Here is a 22,298-nt window from a genome sequence, read left to right on the forward strand (position 1 = left end):
AGAATAACCATTATTAATGTGTTTAGAAGTGAAGGAGAACAATAAGATTGAACCAAGAATAAAAAGAAAAGAAAATTAGAAACTCTTATTGTTTGGTCACCATGAGAGAGAGAGAGAGGTTGGATGTTGCTCCCTTCAATTTGGTGATTGACAATAGTAATATAATGATGAAAAAGGCCATTGCACAATGCTGACAGCCAATGATGGCAAATAGTGATTGCACCCATGTTGGTGGATACCAATAGTTAAAATTGCTGAGCTAATTTGATTGTCAAGCTTGCTATAAGATCTCCACTTAAGGACTTTGAATGAAAGCACTTTTTGGATGCTCATGCAAGATGAGATATATTAAACTAGATACCATAGAAAAAAAACCAATAAAACGTAACTCACATAAATGCATACATGCAAGAATATATGTATGATTATATACTTGCAAGTTTCAACAATCACAAAGATACCTGCTCAAGAAAAAATAATTGCATGTCTCAACCCCAAATATTTGGGAAAAGGCCAGATTATTATTAATGTAAATAAAGTATATAATGAGTACTTCTATAGTTTTATATTTCCATATTTGATGAATCATTGCACATAAACAGATAACAAAACAAACGGAAAGCAAAAAAATTGAAAATTGAAAAATGAAAAACAGAAGACTGACCATATACAAAAATATGTCAAGCAGAAGGTGCAAAAACAGAAATATTAAAATAAAAAAATCTAAGGAACTGAAAAATAAAATTTAAGACAAAATATGCATAAACAAAGTGCATATTACAACATGAAATATAAAATCACTAAAATTAGAATTTAGAACAAAATAAAATGATTCTACAAAATAAACTGAAACAAAAATAATATTTGCTAATAAAATACAGATAATAAATAGAAATAAAATAAACAAAAATACAACACAAAATTTAAGAAACATTCATAAAATTTATAAAATGCAGAATGGAAAATGTAATGATATAAAATAAGCAGAAAATACAAATTAGAAATTATATAAAAACTTAAAAAATGAATATATAATGAAAGGGTCAAAGGGGGAATAAGAAAGAGATGGGAGTCAGACTGGAAAATCAATAACCTTGGTCAAGGTGTGGTCTAGTTCTCTAGTTGGATGGGGTCTACAACTGACTGGGCAAAACTTACCAGACTTGTCCTGGTTTGGCTTGACCAGAAAGAGGATTTTAGTGACCTGCATCCCTCCTTACCTTTTAATTCCAAAAGAAAAAGACTCGAGAAAATGAGATTAAGCATCAAGTTGGATCTTATGTCCCATATCCAAGCAACTATCTTAACCCATAAGACAAATTGCTATGTTATAACATTATCATGATAGAATACACTTATTACAAGGGGTGGAAATTGGGCAGGTCAAATGAACCCAATTCATGCCCAACCTAAAACTGGTCAGGCTTGGATGGGTTTAGGCATAGCTTTGGGTTGGGTTTAGGTTGAAAATCCCAAGATGAATGGAACTCTTCTTGAGTTCAAGCTGAAATATTAGGCAACCTGACCCAACCTAAACCCATATACAAGGAAAATTACTTAGACACCCTGTCAACTTAGGACTAGTTCCACTTAGTACTCCTCGGGTTTAAATAGTTTCAAAGTACTATGCAAAGTTAAGTGGGTTAATATGGCCCCGAACCAATTCAGCATCCAACACCATTAAGATGTCATCAAAAAAGATAATTTTGCCCTCATTAAAATAGCTTATCAAAAAATGTCCTCACTTCTCATCTCTCCTAACTCCAACACCCTTCTCTTCCAACACCACCTCCTCCTCTCTTTAAACCCCGATGTCATCCTTATCCCTCCTCTCCCAAGCCCCACCTACTCCCACCTCCTCTTCCAACATGTTTCTTCTCCTCCTCTCTAAACTCCGCCTCCATCCTCAACCCTCCTTTCCATCCCTCTTCTCCTCTCGAGTCCCACCCACCTCCACCACCACCTCCTCTTCCAATACTTCCTACACCTCTCTAAATCTTGCCCCCGTCCTCAACCTTCCTCTCCATCTAACATAGTCCCAAGCCTCACCCACTCCGATGACCTCCTTTTCCAGCATCTCCTCCTCATCACTAAACCCCGCCATAATCCTCACCCCTCCTCTCCATCATTCTTCTCCAACTAACTCACTCCTCACAAGGGCATTTCAATCCTAAAAGTCTCATATGATCAGCACATGATTGAATCCCGTGAGTCCAAGTAAACAAAAATGGATGGCAAGACCCCATTGAACCACATAACTAACTTCAAAGACCACTTTGAAACCTTTTAAACTCAAAGGTAACTAAGTGAAACGAGCCCTAAGTTGAAGGGATATCTAAGTAATTTTCCTTAATATATAATATACATATATTAAATATGTCTCTATTTTTCAATATTTCACTGGTGTTCATTTAACTATCAAAAATTAGGATCAACATTTTACTCACACATTATCATTCCTAGTTCATTTTGTTTTACTTTTAGAAATCATTCATGTAGCATGGGAACACTCGTAGTTGATTTGGCTCAACTGATCCGACTAGCCCAACCCAACCCCACCAATCTAGTTTTGAACCCTAGTTCAAAAAATTAGGTCAGATTGGTTTTGGGTTGAGAAGATCATGTTAAAGGTTGGCTTGGGTTGGGTTTTTGGCGGAGGTCTGAATGTCTCAAGTCGAGCCTGGGCTAACCTCCAACCCAACCCAACCCACTCAATTTCTACCACTACTTATGATAAACTTACATATAATTCCTTTAATTTATTTTAAATTTTAATACATAGACAGTCCAACTAATTGACCTAAAGGCTGGACCGATGACCCAATGACTCAACCATTATCTATCATACTGCCCCATACTGTACCATACCAGTACGGTGTCTCATACCATACCGACACTTGGTACGCTATCTCAGATCATGCCAAACCACATACCAACACTGTAATAGGATGGTAATGGTACACGATTTGATACCGAGATGGTGAACATTGGACCCACCCTTATCAGGGGGAGGAAGAACTCATGTACATATTGAGAGAACCTAAGCAGTAAAGAAAAAGGCTAAGAAATAGACTGTTACTTGTGAGAATAGACTGTTACTTGTGAGATTTACAGAAATCTCATCATAGATATAAAATTTCTAGTAAGGTTTCCTAGAAAAATCTGCAATTTGAGGAGAAAAGTTAGCCAATCGAATCTAGTTCAAATTTCAAACTTATAAAATCAGTATTATGTATAGATATCCATAAATGCTAGAACACACCCAATATAGACAATGACGTAAATAAAAAAGAAAAAGGTTACCTAGATGTCACCTAACCACCTAAGGGAGTGACCATAAGCTAAAAGCTACATCATGTGGTGGTCTAGGTGAGGGTTGCCTTGACATTTTAACTTTTGAAGCTTGTCAACTACCCAAGTAGTCAACCAAGAAAAAAAAAGTGACAGCTTCAAGTCTTCAACAACAATGGCCCATATTCAAAGTCCGATCCTAAGTTCTTTCCTTATCCTTTTTAAAAAAAAAAAAAAATCACACAATCACCCTTATAGGAGAAGAAAATGAGAAAATATGCCCCTAATCATTTCCTATATATTTCATACCATCAATTTGTTTCTCTAACAAATTGTTGATTGATTTCGTTTTTACTTTGATTTCTTCCTTTATTTCAATTCTCTGCAACTAGAAATAGCGTGTAAGTCCAATTTTAACCACTTACCAACATATCTGGTGAGTCACTCCCACTACTGCAGAGAATTTTGTTGTAGAAGAGAATGCTTAGCAACAATGGCATTCCCAATTTAGGGTCCATTTTACCAATAGCAGCCAAACAATCAACCGCAGAGATGTGATGCTTAGGATGCATAACTAAAGTGGTTGTTATGGAGCCCAGTAACCATGATATTCCTACAGAAGGGCAAAAAAATGGCATTATGGGGGAAGCAAAACAAATAACATTGGGCACTTCTAGACTAGATAATGGGAGAAGCAAAAACCAGATGGATAAGTTCAGAATATGCTGAGGCAATGTAAATGGCATGAACCTGTGAGAGAACATTCTGGTGGTTGGGCAGGCAATGTCATCTTCTGCTTTTCAAGAGTTGATAAGTACTTCTTCAGAAGAGATGTCCAACATTTTGTTTCCTCATATATCTCACTGCCCGTAGATGCATCATTACCAACATTTGGTATGAAAAAGGAATGTCGATAAGAAGAGTGCTCCTGAAAACACAAAAAGAAACTTTTTAGTGGAAAGCTTTTATAGTTTCAATCATGGTTTGTTGTACCACCTAGTACATTGGCGTACAGTACCATACCGGTACTGACACGCAATATGATATCCCATACCGTACAAAACCGTATATCAACACTGTAATAGAATGGTACCGATATAGGATCCGGTATCAAGACAGCGAACTTTCAATACTTCGGAGTTGATCATATCACAGTACCGGCAAAGCACTTCACGAGGCAAAGATCAATGCAATGAGTGAACTACAAAGCATCCTCATTGCTGAAATTCAAAGAAATTTTGAAGCCTTTTTCACAGGCTAAAAACGAGTTAATTCAATAACAAACTCCTAAACAGTAGTCTTTTTGTAACCAAAGAAACTACCTTTGTGTGCAAGATGCTATCAACCATTGATAGAAAGTTAGCAAAAATGTAATCAAACAATGAGAAAAATTAGTTTAAAGGAGGTTGTCTTGATGACAGTTTTGATAAGGGATCATAGGTCAGAGAAGGTTTAACACCAATAAAGGTTGATTAGAAGAGTGGATAACACAAACAAAAAGAAGAAAACATGTATAAGTTAGGGAACATACAGATTTGGATAGCGTATGCCCTTGCTACAAAGACCTGACAGTGAGCTGGAAAGAAAAAGAAACCTACATAATGCAAAAATGTCCCTGACAATAAAATTTTCTACCTCAAAAGGAGCAGACTAAACTTTTCTATGAATTCTTGGAGGATATTTCTTTTATTGGGGGGCAGGGGTACAGGATTGGGCTTATCCAGGGCAGAGATAAATAACGACATGAATGTGATTGTATAACTTGACTACAGAAGCTGTCTGAAAGAGACATATCTGAAATAATTGGACTTCATCATTAATTTTTAAAAGCTAAAGTTTTGGCATTCCCTGTATATTGAAATAGGGTGGAAAGTGGTTGGCAAGAAAGGTGAGTTATTCAGATCTATTAAGCACAATTTTACCTAAGGTTAGTTATACAGATCTATTAAGCACAATTTTACCAGCAAGAAAATAAAAAACATGGCAAAAAAAGTAGTTCCAAGTACCACATGAGACCATAGTTGCATGGACGAACGGTAGGTTGCATTCACAAAGTACCTCTCAAAGGTCATGGTCTCTAAGTGGCCCTTTTTGTTAACATATTTGGATAATGGTATTTTGTCCACCAAATTCCATTAATCCATGCTTTGTCAAGATTCTTCAAAGTGTCCATGAGATTTCAAAACCTCCAACATAGCTGACTGTCAAGTGCTTTCCTAATGAATAGGTAGGTAGAATCACATTCCAATAAGCACTAAAAATATTTTCCTAGTTAACGGAAGATAATGATTTTGATTGATTTACTCCTTCATAACACATCATGGCCACCAGAACAAATGCCAAATTTTCTGATAGCGATTTTTGGTCTGTCAAATTCCTGCAGCTTGTTAAGTGAGTTAACATTAAATAGTTGAACTTGGACCTATTGACACTTATGAGAAATTCATCCACAAATAAAAATTTTGAAAATAGTCAATGATTGAAAATCAGTTGATGGACAAGGTATTAGAGATAAACTACACTACCTCGTATTGAAAACTTTGTATTGGATCAGTTTAACATCCAATATGCAATGCAACTAAACCTCAGTCACTAACAACTTGCACTTGGAAGGGAGAACAAGGATGAGAAAAAAAGGTAGAATAACTTCAAATATGATCATATGATCCCATGGTAAACTTATTTCTTGTGGGAGTTAGCTAAGATGAAATCAGAGATAGTGGGGTTCACCACATATTACTTAAACTTAAGTTGATTTTGGGAAGCTCTAACAGATAATTGAGGGTGGAAGCATGCCCACAGTCAAACAGTTCATGGTTGAGATGATTTCAGGAAAGCTGCCAAGTTCCTAGATTAACTTGGTTGGCTACAAAAAGAGCACAAAATATGCTGAGATGGAGGAGCAGATGCTCCGCATAAGGTAGAAGAAAGCACCAACCATGGTTCAATGTAGAACACATGGCGGATAATTGTTTGAAAGCCACAACTCAAGGTAGGGGTGAAAGTGGTATGGATATTTTCTATCCAGATCCATTTTCGTATCCGAATCAGTTTGGATATGGACAGAAATTTGAGGATCTGACTAATATCCGTATCCATATCCATATCCATCAAAGAAAAATAGATATGGATATGGATAAACAACTATCCGATCCGTATCCGAATATCCAAATCTACATCTAACCCTATATAATTTTATATAACACTTATTAATTTTTAAGAAAAATATACAATCATATTAATATATTATTAACTTGATTTATCATCTATTTAGAAATATCTTTAATTCTATAGTCATAAAGTTTAATTATCTAAGTAATATCTGTAATTATATCCATGTTTCCAGTATCCGAATTGTATCCCTATCTGTTTAAAACAAATATGGATATGAATTTTTTGCATCCGAATAATACATGTATCCATATTTGTATTCGTTAGACCAAACAAATATGAATATTGATATCCTAGTATCCAATCCGTATCCAATCTGATTTCAGCCGTAACTCAAGGACAAGAAGCAGCAACAATGAAGTACCGAAGAGGAAACATGTCAACCTAAAAGAACATGATATCCCATACAAAGTAAGCTCTTCCAATTATGTACAAGTGAAATTGGCAATAGATGAAGTGCTATGCCACTATCCTACATGCTACTAGAATACCATTATAACGTAGGCATGATTTACAAACATCCCCACCCCAACATACTTTTCCTTATTTACAATTTTTTTACAACAAAGAATTGCCTTGAGCTTTTTTTTCCTTACATAGCTTATCTTAATATAAAAAACTCATCCTGCCATTCTTAAAAAATAATAATCAGGTTAATAGCTAACAGAAGTGGATTCTTGATCACAACAAGCCTAAAGGTGTGGAAACATATTAAGACTCCCTTAGGATTAGAATTATATAGTTAATATAGACTAATGATTAGATAAAGAATGTTTCTGACATACATGATGAGCTGAAAGTGAGGATAATTATTTAGTTTCTAAAACAGGAATGTTCTATAAAGGAAAGCTACAACACATTTAATTTCGTAGCAGAAGTTGAGAATCAGTGCATAAGCACATGGCTGCATGCACATGCAGAAAGAATGTAAATATAGAGCTGTCAATTTGAATTGGGCCCGTCGGGTTAGCCCACCCCGCCATGTAAATGGGACGGGTTGGGTTTATATTTTAGCAATCCATTTAGAAGCGGGTCAAATGGCCCGCCCCGTTTGGGTCGGCAGGTCGGGGCGGACTGGCCCATCTCTTTTATTTATACATATACATATATATATATATATATATATATATATATATTTCAAAAGAGCGTTCTAATATTATTTGAAGAGAATTGATGATGAAGAGAAAAAAGATGAAGAATTGAATAATAAGGACCACAATAATGATATGGAGGATAATTTTTTGGAACTTTGATTTGCCTCTAAATTAGTTTGAAAATTGAAACTTAAAAGTCTTTTTAAGTTTGAGTTGTATTAAATATTTAATTTAAGTTTGACAATTTCATTTTATGACTAAGAATTGAGATGTGAGACTTTGATAGGTTGATTTGAGCTCAAATTGAATATGAAATTCAGTTTATATTACTGTTTACAGATTTTTTTTTTTTTTTGAATTTTGGTGGGTTGGCCCATTTAACCCGCGGCCCATGGCGGGTCGGGTCGGGTTGGGATTTTTCCAACCCGTCAGTTAAACGGGCCAGTCCGCCCCGACCCGTTTAGAGACGGGTCGGGGTGGGTCGGGGCGGGCCGGCCCGTCTTGACAGCTCTATGCAAACATGCATCTACGAATCAGTACATAAGCACATGGCTGCATGCACATGCAACAAGTGAAGGAAAAATCGCCTTTTTTCTTGTAGGATCTTTCAGATTTCATCAAATCTGGGGCGGAATAATTTTAAAAAAAATTTATCCTACATTTATTTCGGATCTAAATCTCTAAATCTAATTTTATTATCTGATATTAATTCTAAAATAAATCTAAAAGCATAAGGAAACATGAAATACCTCAAGGGTAATCTAATTACCCTGTAGATGATCGCAGCAAGCCTGAGGTTCTAATTTAGCCACGCAATCGCCTGGCCTCTACCAGTATCCACTCGGGTAGGACCTGGATCGTCTTCTCCTCGCGACTCTCTGCTCCAAAAATCAGAACTCAATCTGATTAGGAAGATCTTCAAAAGCCTTCCTGAAGTTGGAGCAACAGCTTGTCGAAAAACTCCTGCAGCCCTTTGTTTAATGCGTCACCACATCTTGATCCTTCAACAGATGGACGCCCAACCTCTTGGGCGTGAAGAGGGGAGAGGGAGCACCAGGGAGGATGTGGAGAAGAGGGGTGGCTGGCTTTTGCTGGGTAGGGAGTAGAATTACTTAAACCCTAGGCGCAGACAGGGTTTATATAGACCCTGCTGCGCTGCGCAGTATCACATCATTCGACCAATCAGAAAATTCCATTTAATCCAGAAAAATTCTGATTGGTGGAGTGATGTCATCTGATCACATCAGATAAGAACCCCCACCCTCTCTCCTATATTGGCGCCAACATTGGATAAGCACAAGGGAGATGGCGCCCAAGAGTTTATATTGATCAAGACTCCTTTGATCTTTATCCATTTGGGGCGCAAGCTTTGTCCAATTGTGGCGCCCACTTTGGTGCTTATTTTTGGCAGGTGGACACTCCACAAAAAAAATCTCCAATAACCTCTTGCCAAGTGGCCTTCAGTTTAAGACCCATATGTCAACATTTGACAGATGTCCTAAAATGAAAATGACAGGTGTCAGGAATTAGCAGGTGTTGTCTTTAATTCATCTCATGAATTAAGACAAACATTTTCTGAGCTGGACTGACCCCAGTCAGACTGAGAGAAACCTTCTTAAGGTTCTCTAGGTGAGTCAAAACACATTTGGCTCAATCGAGATAGAAAAGATTACACGAGGAGAAAGTTAGGCTCAATCGTGTGCTAGCACGATTTCCTAGAACCTAATTGGATCTAATCCAAATCAATTGAGCTAGTCCAATTGATGACATCCAGATCCTAATCCTTGTTAGTGTAACCCAGTTAGGTTCAATTCTGTATGGTAATGAGACATGTCATAATCTCATCATCGACATCATCGAAACTCCTTTCGATGGACCAGAACTCTTCTGATTCAGACAATTAGAATGATCGATCATCAAGATCATTCTAATTGCTCCCAAAATCCACTAGTGACACCTAGCAGTATATGGTGGCAACCCATCAGAACTGAAGACGAACCTCTCGGTGCAGCTACCTATGTGATTGAGTTCCTCTATCATTAGTCCCGACTGAATTAGGATTAAGGTGAACTCGTCAAACCCAACATCAGTCATATGAATCAATCGATCGATCTGAATCCGATGTGAAACCCTAATGAAAAATTCTTTTCTATTATTTCACTCTGCCATGGCCATGGGCTTAAGGACTCGATCTTTTGATCATCATAGGACTACTCCTCTCATCTACCGAGGTTGATAGATCCTATCTTGGTGCGACCTAGTTCCTACAATGAATATGCTACAGCCAACATACACCTCAGGATTCCGAATGGCTCGGAGACCGAGTTATGGTGTAGTCAAACTATAACACACTCAAGGTGAACTGTCGATGCACCTCAGGTCAAAGAACTAGACACACAGCTGCAGCATCGAGCTAGTCATCGACGAGAAGGTAGACTTCCTTATGACTGCTCGAGGTGGTCACGCTCAGTACTCTCGTTCTCAACGAATACCTGTACTCTCACTTCGGTGTCTCCACACCGTAAACTCAAGACACATCTACCCTAAGGAAACGATCGTACACCAATCTTCCGGATCGATCACCATCCTCATGATGATCCTATGGTCATGAGCTGTTTATGAGTTAGTTATGTAAATTCATGCCTTAAATTTTCAACTCTTGAAAATATGAATTGACATTCCTACTAACTCAAAGGATGTATCACAGACACAATGTACACAATGTGATAGAAGAATAACCCATTTATTGATTTATAGTCAAAATTATAAATTTGCCCTTAGATTTGTACAGAAATGTGTCAACCAATCTGGCATCTAGGGCACACATCTAACAAACTCCCACTTGACCTAATGCCAATTGGCTACATATCTAAGTCCCATCTTCTCAAGGTGGGCTTCAATCTTTTGCTGGCCTAATGGCTTTGTCAGCGGGTCTGCCACATTGTTTGTGGAGTCGACTCTCTTAACCTCGACATAACCTTTTTCGAGGTAATCACGGATCAGATGGAATCGCCGCTCGATATGCTTGGACTTCTGGTGAGACCTTGGCTCCTTAGCTAGGGCTATGGTACCATTATTGTCGCAGTAAAGAGGGATGGCATCCGATGATATCACTCCAAGCTCCACGGCAAACTTCTTGTATCAGAATGCCTCCTTCGCAGCTTCCGATGCAGCAATATACTCTGCTTCTATGGTGGAATCTACAATCACCATCTGCTTGGAACTCTTCCAGCTAACTGCACCACCATTGCAAATGAACAGACTCCCAGATGTCGACTTTCGAGTCGATCATCTATATCAGACATAAAGTCTGAGTCTGTATATCCCTGAATCTGGAGTTCTCCATTTCCAAAGACTAGAAACATATCCTTAATCCTTCTCAAGTACTTAAGAATACATTTCACAGAAGTCCAGTGCTCTTCCCCTGGATTCGACTGATATCTGCTTGTGACACTCACAGCATGGGCTATATCAGGTCGTGTACATAGCATGGCATACATGAGACTCCCTATTGCCGAAGCATAAGAGATTTTACTCATGCGTTCAATCTCCTCAGGTGTGCTAGGGCACATCTTCTTGGAGAGATGAATGCCATGTCTAAAAGATACTAAACCTCTTTTAGAATTTTCCATGCTAAACCTTTTTAGCACCTCCTCTATGTACATCTTCTGTGAAAGTCCCAGCATCCTATTTGGTCTATCTCTATAGACCTTAATACCCAGTATAAAGGATGCCTCTCCTAGATCTTTCATAGAGAACTCCTTAGACAACCATACTTTGACTGAGGTCAACATGGGAATGTCATTCCCAATTAGGAGGATGTCATCTACGTACAATACGAGGAAGACAACTGCGCTCCCACTGACCTTTTTGAACACATATGGTTCCTCCTCGTTCTTGATGAAACCAAATATTTTGATCACATCATTGAAACGAATATTCCAGCTCCAAGATACTTGCTTAAGTCCATAAATAGACCTTTGCAGCTTGCAGACCTTGTGATCATCATCACTGGATGTGAAACCAAGTGGCTGTTCCATATCTTCCTCAAAATGTCCATTTAAGAACGCCGTTTTCACGTCCATCTGCCATATTTCATAATCGAAATAGACTGCAACAGCAAGCAATGTGCAGATGGATTTTAGCATGGCTACGGACGAGAAGGTATCCTGATAGTCAATGCCTTCGCGCTGACTATAACCTTTCGCTACGAGCCTAGCCTTGAATGTCTCTACATTCCCATCTGCACCTATCTTTTTTTTGAAGATCCATTTACACCCAATAGGTACAATACCTTCAGGTGGATCTACCAAGGTCCAGACTTGGTTTGAGTGCATCAAATCAATTTCTGATCTCATTGCCTCTAACCATTTCTCGGAGTCGATATCTGATATCGCCTCATCATAGGTCTTGGGATCATCACCATGAGCCCCATTTTCCGTGAGGAACATTTCCTCTATATCCTCTTGTATAGTACCTAAGTACCTTTCAGGAGGACGGGAAACTCTAGTCGATCTACGAGGTGGAAGAGGTTGTGTTAGGACTGGTTCTGATTGATTTGGTTCCTCAGGTTCTTTAGCTCGTTGCTCTTAGGAGACATTCTCCTTGAGCTTAATTATTCTTCCGATGCCACCGTCTTGAATAAACTGTTTTTCAAAAAAAATAATATTTCGACTCACAATCACATTGTGGTCTTCCAGAATATAAAAATAATATCCTAATGACTCTTTAGGATATCCTATGAATCGAGCTCTAAAAGACCTGAACTCTAACTTGTCCGCCTACTGTCTCTTGACATGAGCCGGACAACCCCAAATTCTGAAATGATTCAGACTTGGGTTCTTACCATGCCATATCTCATATGGTGTGGTAGGAACGGTTTTAAATGAAACTCTATTCAATACATATATTGCTGTCATGAGACAATGTCCCCAAAGAAACTCAGGGGGGTCCGTGAAGCTCATCATGAAACGGACCATATCTAATAGGATCCGGTTTCTCCGTTCTGAAACTCCATTGAGTTGTGGCATTCCAGGTGAAGTCCATTGAGAGACTATACCATTGTCCTTAAGATAGTCTAGAAACTCCTGACTAAGGTATTCACCTCCTCGATCTGGTTGAAGAACTTTAATGGGCTTTCCTGTTTGTTTTTCTACTTCATGTCTGAATTCTTTGAACCTTTCAAAGACTTCAGACTTGTGTTTCATTAGAAACACATACTCGTACCTAGACATATCATCGATAAAGGTAATGAAGTAGACATAGTTGCCTCTAGCCGGCACATCAAATGGGCCGCACACATCCGTATGTACTAGGGTAAGTAGGTCTGTGGCCCTTTTCCCATGTCTTACAAAAGGGAGTTTGGTCATTTTGCCTTGAAGGCATGATTCACAAACTGGATATGACTCGAAAATCAACGGACTCAACAGCCCGGATTTCTCCAATTTGTTAACCCTGTCTTCCGCTATATGACCTAGCCTTAGATGCCACAGATAACTATCTCTAGGCCTTTTAATTCCTATGACATTCATATTTTGCTCGATATTTAATACAGATACATCAATATGTAACTGATAGAGACCGTTAATAAGAAAATCATTTATAACTTTATTATTTTCATAAAATATGTTACAATGGTCCTTATGAAAGCTAATCACATAGCCTTCTTGTGCTAAACATGAAACAGAAATCAAATTCCTGCTTGCTGCAGGCACATAATAACAATCTCTAAGAACTAAATCTAATCCTAACGATAATCGCAGAGGGTAGGTTCCCACGGCCACAGCCGCAACTCTTGCTCCGTTCCTGATGCGTAGGATCATCTCCCCATCCCTCAGCCTCCTGCTCTCTTCAAGATCCTGCATAGAAGTGCACAAATCAGCACTAGAACCAGAGTCAAGCACCTAACTGGATACAGAAGAAACCGTAAGATTAGATTCTAAAATGAGCATACCTCCAGAAGGACCATCCTTCTTGTTCTTCAGGGTGGCCAGGTACTGAGGACAGTTCCGCTTCCAATGGCCGTCTGATTGGCAGTGGAAACATTTTTCCTTTTCAGCAGCCTTCTTCTTCGGTTCTGTCTTCTTCTTCTTCCCATCCACTTTCTACTTCTTCGCAGACTTCTTTTTGTTTCTAAAAGACTTTCTCTTGGAAGAAGTCCGCTCCACAGTAAGAACTGAGCCTTTTGAACCCTTCATAGAAAGCTCAGCCGTAACCAGCATATTCATTAACTCGGCCAAGGTACACTGCACCTTATGCATATGGAAGTTCATGATGAACTGGCCATATGCATCAGACAAGGACTGAAGGATCACATCAGTCTGAAAATCCTTGTCTAAGATGACACCGAGCTTCTCAAGCTCCTCAAGATCCTTGATCATTGTCAAACAATGATCTTGGACTGACTGCCCATCACACATTTTAGTCTTAAAAAGTTTTTGGCAGACTTGATACTTGGCTGGCGACTTTGTTCACCAAACAACTCTTGTAGGTGAGCCAACATTTGGCGGGTAGTCATCATATTCTCATACTGGCGCTGCAAGTCATCAGACATTGCACCCAACATGTAGTACCTAGCTTTATTATCTTCATCCGTCCATTTTTCCAGAGACGCTCTCTGTTCAGCAGTCGGACATGCTGGCATGGCAGGTGGGTCCTGGTCTAAGACATGAGTCGGTTTCTCAGAATCCAGAATAATTCTGTAGTTCCTCAACCGGTCCTTGAAATTGGATCCAGTCAATCTGTGGATGTCTAGTATTTTGGTCAGGGGGTTGGACGCAGACATGTTTCCTGTAGTAGAGAGTCAAAAATTTCTAGTTAGATTTTGTAATCAGACTTAACCAATTTGTTTAGGAGTTTCATTTTTAAACAAATTAGGCTCCCACTATTTTCTCAGATCCCTACACTCTCTAGGTAGAGATGTGAAAATCTCTTTGATTAGTGATTTCTAGTGGGTGGTGCGGTCTCACCGACTAGCTCATCACCTCACCTAACAGTTATTAGTGATGAGTCAACCGATGAGTGGACAACTCTTGTCCAATGATTCTCTAATCATGGTGCACCCAAAACTTGATCTCTAATTCATGAAGTTCACCGTGTTCGGAATATTGCTCCAATCCTTAGTTAAGTCAGACCCACCATTTGTACGAACTAGATTCCTGATTGAGTCCCTCACCGTATCCGAAATATTGAGCACAACCCATCCTCTAATCCGTAGCATCCAATGCTTAATAGATATGGTTGCGTCTTCCCGATGCAACTGAGCCACTGTAACCAGTCGAGAACAATCAATCCCGGAAAGAGCCCGTACATCCACAATGGTGGAAGACCTTAAACTTAATATTTTTTTAGGAAGATTTAATTTAGATCTCATTAAACTTGACTTGACATAGTCATAACGATTATGACTAACCTAATGGCATGGGTTAGCTCGAATTGTTAGTCACCTCAAATCAGAACTGAATTGACACATATGGCTAGATAAGTGAGACCAGTGGAAGGGATATGCCATTAACTCGACAAGAACGCATTCGAGTCGAGTAGCTCTCAATTAAAAATCAGTCGGTCGCATTTACCCAACTTACCTTAGACATCAAATTGTCGAACCAGAACTAATTGGGTTAGCCTACAATCTAGGCTCTAACCACTGAGCCAAATTAAGTCTTAACTTGATCGAGTCACATCTAAATGTGATTCGACCTTGACCTAGACTTAATCCTATTAGGCTGGTCAATTATTAGCTTTAATGATCCCACCTAACCAACTTTTGATTCGGTTTGATCAACCACTAGATCTAATTGAGCTACCCAAGCCCGAACCCAATTTTATGAAAATGACTTAGATCTGAAATTCTCAATTTTAGACCTAATTTAATTTCATAAGCTTAATTCATTAATTAAGTCTTGGGTTCATAAACAAAACATGTAAAATAAATCCGAAGATTTCAGGATCTAGGATTTTGCAGAAAAGTAAGTTTTGATTTCTGATTAAGGATGAACGCGCAGCACCCCTACACGTCATAAGAACACCCATTGAATGGGAGGAGAGGGCCTTTAAACCCTACTTTGTTCTTATGACCGGACGGCCATAAGGAACACCTTAATCAGAAATATAAATTTAACTACAAAACTAGTTAAATTTAAATTTACATATCACATATACAATTTAAGATCTAACTAATACATGCTTTGCATACATCTTATGTATCAAAAATTGATCTAATTAACATGCTTTCAGATTTAATACATCACATATAACATCTGAAAAATAAAATTTAAATTGAACTATTCAACATAAAATTTATTCTAGTCAGTTACTAGAACAATTCTACAACTAGTCTAGGCATGCAACAGATCAATCTTATGTATTATCCAAATTTTTATTTTCTGTTTTTAATCTGAATATAATATTTTATATCATCAAAAACAGAGAATAATTTAGATCTAAATTATATTTTAATCTCATTAAAATATAAACTTACAAGACTATTCATAGATCAAACTATTTCTAGTCTAGTCATGCATCTCATACATGTTAGATCTTCTCAAATTTAATTTTAAATATTTTGATTTCAGATCCTATCACATCTGATGTGACATCTGAAATCCTTTAATATCAGATAAATTAAAATTAGATCTAAATTAGATCTGAAACTGAGCCATCAACCTGATTCTGATACCAGTTGAAGGAAAAACCGCCTTTTTCTTTGTAGGATCTTCCAGATTTCATCAAATCTGGGGCGGAATAATTTTAAAAAAACTTATCCTACATTTATTTCAGATCTAAATCTCTAGATCTAATTTTATTATCTGATATTAATTCTAAAATAAATCTAAAAGCATAAGGAAACATGAAATACCTCAAGGATAATCTGATTACCCTGTAGATGATCGCAGCAAGCCTGAGGTTCTGATTTAGCCACGTAATCGTCTGGCCTCTACCAGTATCCACTCGGGCAGGATGTGGATCGTCTTCTCCTCGCGACTCTCTGCTCCAAAAATCAGAACTCAATCTAATTAGGAAGATCTTCAAAAGCCTTCCTGAAGTTGAAGCAGCAGCTTGTCGAAAAACTCCTGCAGCCCTTTGTTCAATGCGTCACCACGCCTTAATCCTTCATCAGATGGACGCCCAAACTATTGGGCGTGAAGAGGGGAGAGGGAGCACCAGGGAGGACGTGGAGAAGAGGAGGGATGGCTAGCTTTTGCTGGGTAGGGAGTAGAATTACTTAAACCCTAGGCGCAGACAGGGTTTATATAGACCCTGCTGCACTGCGCAGTATCACATCATTCGACCAATCAGAAAATTTCATTTAATCCAGAAAAATTCTGATTGGAGTGATGTCATCTGATCACATCAGATAAGAACCCCCACTCTCTCTCCTATGTTGGCGCCAACATTGGATAAGCACAAGGGAGATGGCGCCCAAGAGTTTATGTTGATCAAGACTCCTCTTGATCTTTATCCATTTGGGGCGCAAGCTTTGTCCAATTGTGGCGCCCACTTTGGTGCTTATTTTTGGCAGGTGGACACTCCACAAAAAAAACCTTCAATAACCTCTTGCTAAGTGGCCTTCAGTTTAAGACCCATATGTCAACATTTGACATATGTCCTAAAATGAAAATGACAGGTGTCAGGAATTAGCAGGTGTTGTCTTTAATTCATCTCATGAATTAAGACAAACCTTTTCTGAGCTGGACTGACCCCAGTCAGACTGAGAGAAACCTTCTTAAGGTTCTCTAGGTGAGTCAAAACACATTTGGCTCAATCGAGATAGAAAAGATTACAGGAGGAGAAAGTTAGGCTCAATCGTGTGCTAGCACGATTTTCTAAAACCTAATTGGATCTAATCCAAATCAATTGAGCTAGTCCAATTGATGACATCCAGATCCTAACCCTTGTTAGTGTAACCCAGTTAGGTTCAATTCTGTACGGTAATGAGACATGTCATAATCTCATCATCGACATCATCGAAACTCCTTTCGATGGACCAGAACTCTTCTGATTCAGACAATTAGAATGATCGATCATCAAGATCATTCTAATTGCTCCCAAAATCCACCAGTGACACCTAGCAGTATATGGTGGCAACCCATCAGAACTGAAGACGAACCTCTCGGTGCAGCTACCTATGTGATTGAGTTCCTCTATCATGAGTCCCGACTGAATTAGGATTTAGGTGAACTCGTCAAACCCAACATCAGTCATATGAATCAATCGATCGATCTGAATCCGATGTGAAACCCTAATGAAAAATTCTTTTCTATTATTTCATTCTGCCATGGCCATGGGCTTAAGGACTCGATCTTTTGATCATCATAGGACTACTCCTCTCATCTACCGAGGTTGATAGATCCTATCTTGGTGCGACCTAGTTCCTACAATGAATATGCTACAGCCAACATACACCTCAGGATTCCGAATGGCTCGGAGACCGAGTTATGGTGTAGTCAAACTATAAGACACTCAAGGTGAACTGTCGATGCACCTCAGGTCAAAGAACTAGACACACAGCTGCAGCATCGAGCTAGTCATCGACGAGAAGATAGACTTCCTTATGACTGCTCGAGGTGGTCACGCTCAGTACTCGTTCTCAACGAATACCTGTACTCTCGTTTCGGTGTCTCCACACCATAGACTCAAGACATCTACCCTAAGAAAACGATCGTACACCAACTTTCCGGATCGATCACCATCCTCGTGATGATCCTATGGTCAGGAGCTGTTTATGAGTTAGTTATGTAAATTCATGCCTTAAATTTTCAACTCTTGAAAATATAAATTGACATTCCTACTAACTCAAAGGATGCATCACAGACAATGTACACAATGTGATAGAAGAATAACCCATTTATTGATTTATAGTCAAAATTATAAATTTGCCTTTAGATTTGTCTAGAAATGTGTCAGCCAATCTGGCATCTAGGGCACACATCTAACAACAAGCATCTACCATCCATCCACACATACACAATATATGTATATATGTATGTGTATATATGCATATATATATATATATATATACACATATATGTATATGTAAATATGTATATGAAGAGAGAGAGAGAGAGAGAGAGAGAGAGAGAGAGTCAAAAATAGTTCACAAGATACTTCCAAAAGAATGTTTTAAATAAAATCATACTACGAGAGAAATTTTATTAGACAAACTCATAAAAGATCATCATACATAAATACAAAGAGAAAACGGCTCTAAAATTCATATCGCTACTAAATAACTAAATTTTTGCTTCCTTATATTTACAGGGTTAGATCACCAAATCTAAATGAAGTGCCAACTCATCACCTTAAACCAGTTGCCATTTATATGGATACATACAAGAGGAAGAGTATTGGCAACCAACTGATGACTGGCATGTATTAAGACAAAAAATCAAATGATGGAGCATGAAACATAGGTAACTTAATGAATTCTACAATACAAGCTACCTGAACAGTACTGCTGACTACTGAGTGTACAAGTCAGCAAATGTAGCAACTGCTTAAAAGAGACTTAGCAAGAATGCTTGAAGGGAAATTAGATTTACATAGTAAATTAGAACAACAATCATATATATCCAATATCCAACTAATAACAAAACATGGAAAACAATGTTCCTCTGCATGCACACAGGACATGGGAAAATTAAGAACTAACTAATTACATACAAACTATATAACTTCAAATTAAAAGAACAAATAATGATGATGATGGTCCAGCAGTAAACAAGAGACACCTACCAAGTTAATGCAATAGCATAATCAGCAAATCAACAAGTTATATTTATAGTGAGGACAAGTTGACCTGGCCCAGAACTCGGCTTTGAAATTAAGCAACAATTGATGTAATATAAACTTTTGATTTTAAATGCACTATTATCAAACAATATCCACCTACTTTTCATCAGACAACACGTTAAGAAGTGGAGAATCAAATCTCGATATGTAAATAATCAAAAGTGTAATAGATAGGTGAATTAAATCACAATGAGAAATTTAAAAAATAACCTTGAACCAGAGATGATGCAGAAGCCTGAAAAGAATAGACTCTGGAGTGCTTATAGATGGAAATATAGCATCACTAATCAGTGGTTTTCCTGGAGCAACTGGTAAATCTAATAGAAGCCGGTCCATTTTCGAAAGTATACAAGTTGCCGCAGCTTTAACAGATTTTGAAGGAGATGACAGAAGGTTGATAACAGGAAAGACACACAGAAGCTCTTCACTAATGCAATTTGCAGTTCTTTTTATATTAATTTCTGCAGCATCAACAAAATCTTACAGATGAATTCTATCATTAATACACATCAAACATTCAAACACGAAAGTCATGCAAAAGCAAGGCAAATCAAGTGACATTTTGTAAGGTAGAAGTAACCAAGAATGTATAATCAAACACATTAAGATTGACACAAGCCCTTGCAGGCATTTTAACAGAGTAATCTAGTCTAGCCATGGATGCCTACAATCGAATGGCCTGTGCAACCAATAAAAATCTTTCAAAGTTACCTGTGCGTCCACACTTCAAATTGTATGGGTAGAGTTACAATATGCATTGGATGGAAAAAGTGGTTTTTTCACCCGTGAAAATTTCAAAGATGGTGGTTGCAAAATGAAACAACAATTAGATATGATCAACAAGGTCTAGAACATAAATACACAGAAAACAATAAGTTATAGAGACCCATTTGCTATGCATCAACTCATCCCAAAATAATATTAATGATATATGTTTTAACATTGGGAGATCTCCAAAGCATATGATTTTTTTGTTCATAACTCGATATACCATACCAGTCCGTACCAATGTGCATTGGGCATACCGTACTATACCGGTTTGGTATAGAAGGTGCACTGAGTATTCCATATGCCAAACTGACCCCGTACCTAGCATACTGACACTATGCCAAGATGGTCCATATATGAGATCCTGTATTGAGATCGCATACCTTTGTTCATATCCATTTTAGACCATGTAAATCATATCAACCATTCTAGATTTTCATCTTGTGACCCTCGCAGTGGATTCTGAATCCTCCCTTTCCACCCTATATTATCTCTACCATATATGTGTGTCTGCGTGCATGCTTCCTATGTGTGTTTCCTTTAAGGACTGCTATCCATGGGAGATAATTTGATGGGCAACCTGAACACAATTTCAAGAGAGGCTAACTCCTAGACTTCTATGCCTTTATTGTGTTATAATTACTTTTGGCCCATCACATCAGATTTTAAACATTACTAATCACTAAATGTCAATTTCTAAAGATATGAAGATTTCTTAGTTCAGAAAATTTTTCGCTGAGATAATGTACCATACAATGTGGCGTGCAGTTTTGAAGCCAAAAAAAAATCTTTCTAGAAATCCCATTGATTGCATCATGGGTAATGCCAGCAAGTGGCAGCTCGAAGCAGCTACTCAATTATGATAGTGCTTTGTTTGTTGTTTCATAGCATCATGGTAACGGGAGGATCCACGGGAGGGGGGTGTGCAGGAGGTGCAATTCTAACCCCAAATTTCTGGTTTCAAATATATAAATTAGCTTCAGCATGATTATTGACCCCTCTCCTGTCTTCTTAAAAATTTGGTCTTTACCAGATACAATTGGGGTCAAAAATTCACCAGAGATCACCCAGCCATAGTAGTGGGATTATTTTCATGGACATTGTATAACATAGAATAGAAATCTGTTTTAAATTAATCCTAACCTTCCACATCAACCACTGTTGTAATCAACGAACAAATTACTCCCTATAACCTTCTAATAACATAACCTAATTTCTCCGACTTCGTTACTCTCACTCATCTTTCCAAACATGTTTTTTGTTCATCAAAACTTTAGACCTGATAGAAATCCAACAGAAGAAAAAAGAGGAAGAAGAGAGAGGGAGAGGAAGGAGATGAAGAACAAGGGGAACTAATATGAATAAGAAAAGAAACAAGGGCTCCCTAAAGAATAGAAAGAGGAAAAGGAAGATGAAGAGAAATGCCTTTCTCTACAGCCCAGGTACATATTTGCAATTTCACTCTTTTATCATTTTTCTTTACGATCTATATTTTCTCTTTCCTGAAAGATAATTTCAGAGATATAAGTTTTTGCTTTTCTTACTTTTGAAAAGTATTCCAAACAACTGAAATTAAAAACAGCCACTAAAGAGCATCCACACCAGGTATTTCTTACAAGCATGCATTTAATTGTACATTCTGATTCCATATCATTTCTATATTTTTAAAATCCTAGGTCACAGCTGGGTTAGTAAAATGATCAATGCATATCTATGATACTTGAAGAGGAAAATATTGTCCGAGAAGGGCCCTATGGATTCTGAAGTTTAAAGGAGAGATTTTTAGAAAAGATAAGGTGTAAATATTTAATTGAGACACAAGACCCAACCTCAAATATTTATGCAGTGTTATTTAACAATCTAATTGGCTCATGTCCGTATACTCTTACTGTAAAAGTTAACAAAAATTTATTTTAATAATTAATTATTTTTTTAAGAAAATGGTAAAAGTAAACTATCATAAACTTTCTCCCTTCAATTATGCTTATAATTACCTTCTTAATTCTTAAGATATAATGGAGGTTTTACATCCCAATGGGGTGGAGTGTGTCCCCACCATCCCATCTTGTTTCCATGAGAAAACAAGATTGGGATGTAGTCGGACCTCTGAAACCCATCCATGTGGGGAGAAAAGAAAAAAGAGGAAAGAAAAAAAGGAAGATGGAAGGAAAAGAATGAAAGGAA

The 22,298-nt window shown here is 37.8% G+C and overlaps 1 protein-coding gene across 2 annotated transcripts in view; it reads right to left on the reverse strand.

Annotated features, from left to right (window-relative positions):
* The window catches only part of LOC105056215 (protein RST1), a 72,780-nt gene that overhangs the window by 40,455 nt on the left and 10,027 nt on the right, over positions 1-22,298 (reverse strand). For both annotated transcript variants that reach the window (XM_010938325.4, XM_029267882.2), the window contains exons 5-7: positions 19,557-19,807; positions 4,042-4,219; positions 3,717-3,904 (exon numbers count right to left, since the gene is read on the reverse strand). In XM_010938325.4, the coding sequence (XP_010936627.1) occupies positions 3,717-3,904; positions 4,042-4,219; positions 19,557-19,807 (617 nt within the window). The remainder of the gene's footprint in view (positions 1-3,716; positions 3,905-4,041; positions 4,220-19,556; positions 19,808-22,298) is intronic.

Source organism: Elaeis guineensis, chromosome 13 (assembly GCF_000442705.2).
Source record: "Elaeis guineensis isolate ETL-2024a chromosome 13, EG11, whole genome shotgun sequence".
NCBI classification, from domain to species: domain Eukaryota; kingdom Viridiplantae; phylum Streptophyta; class Magnoliopsida; order Arecales; family Arecaceae; genus Elaeis; species Elaeis guineensis.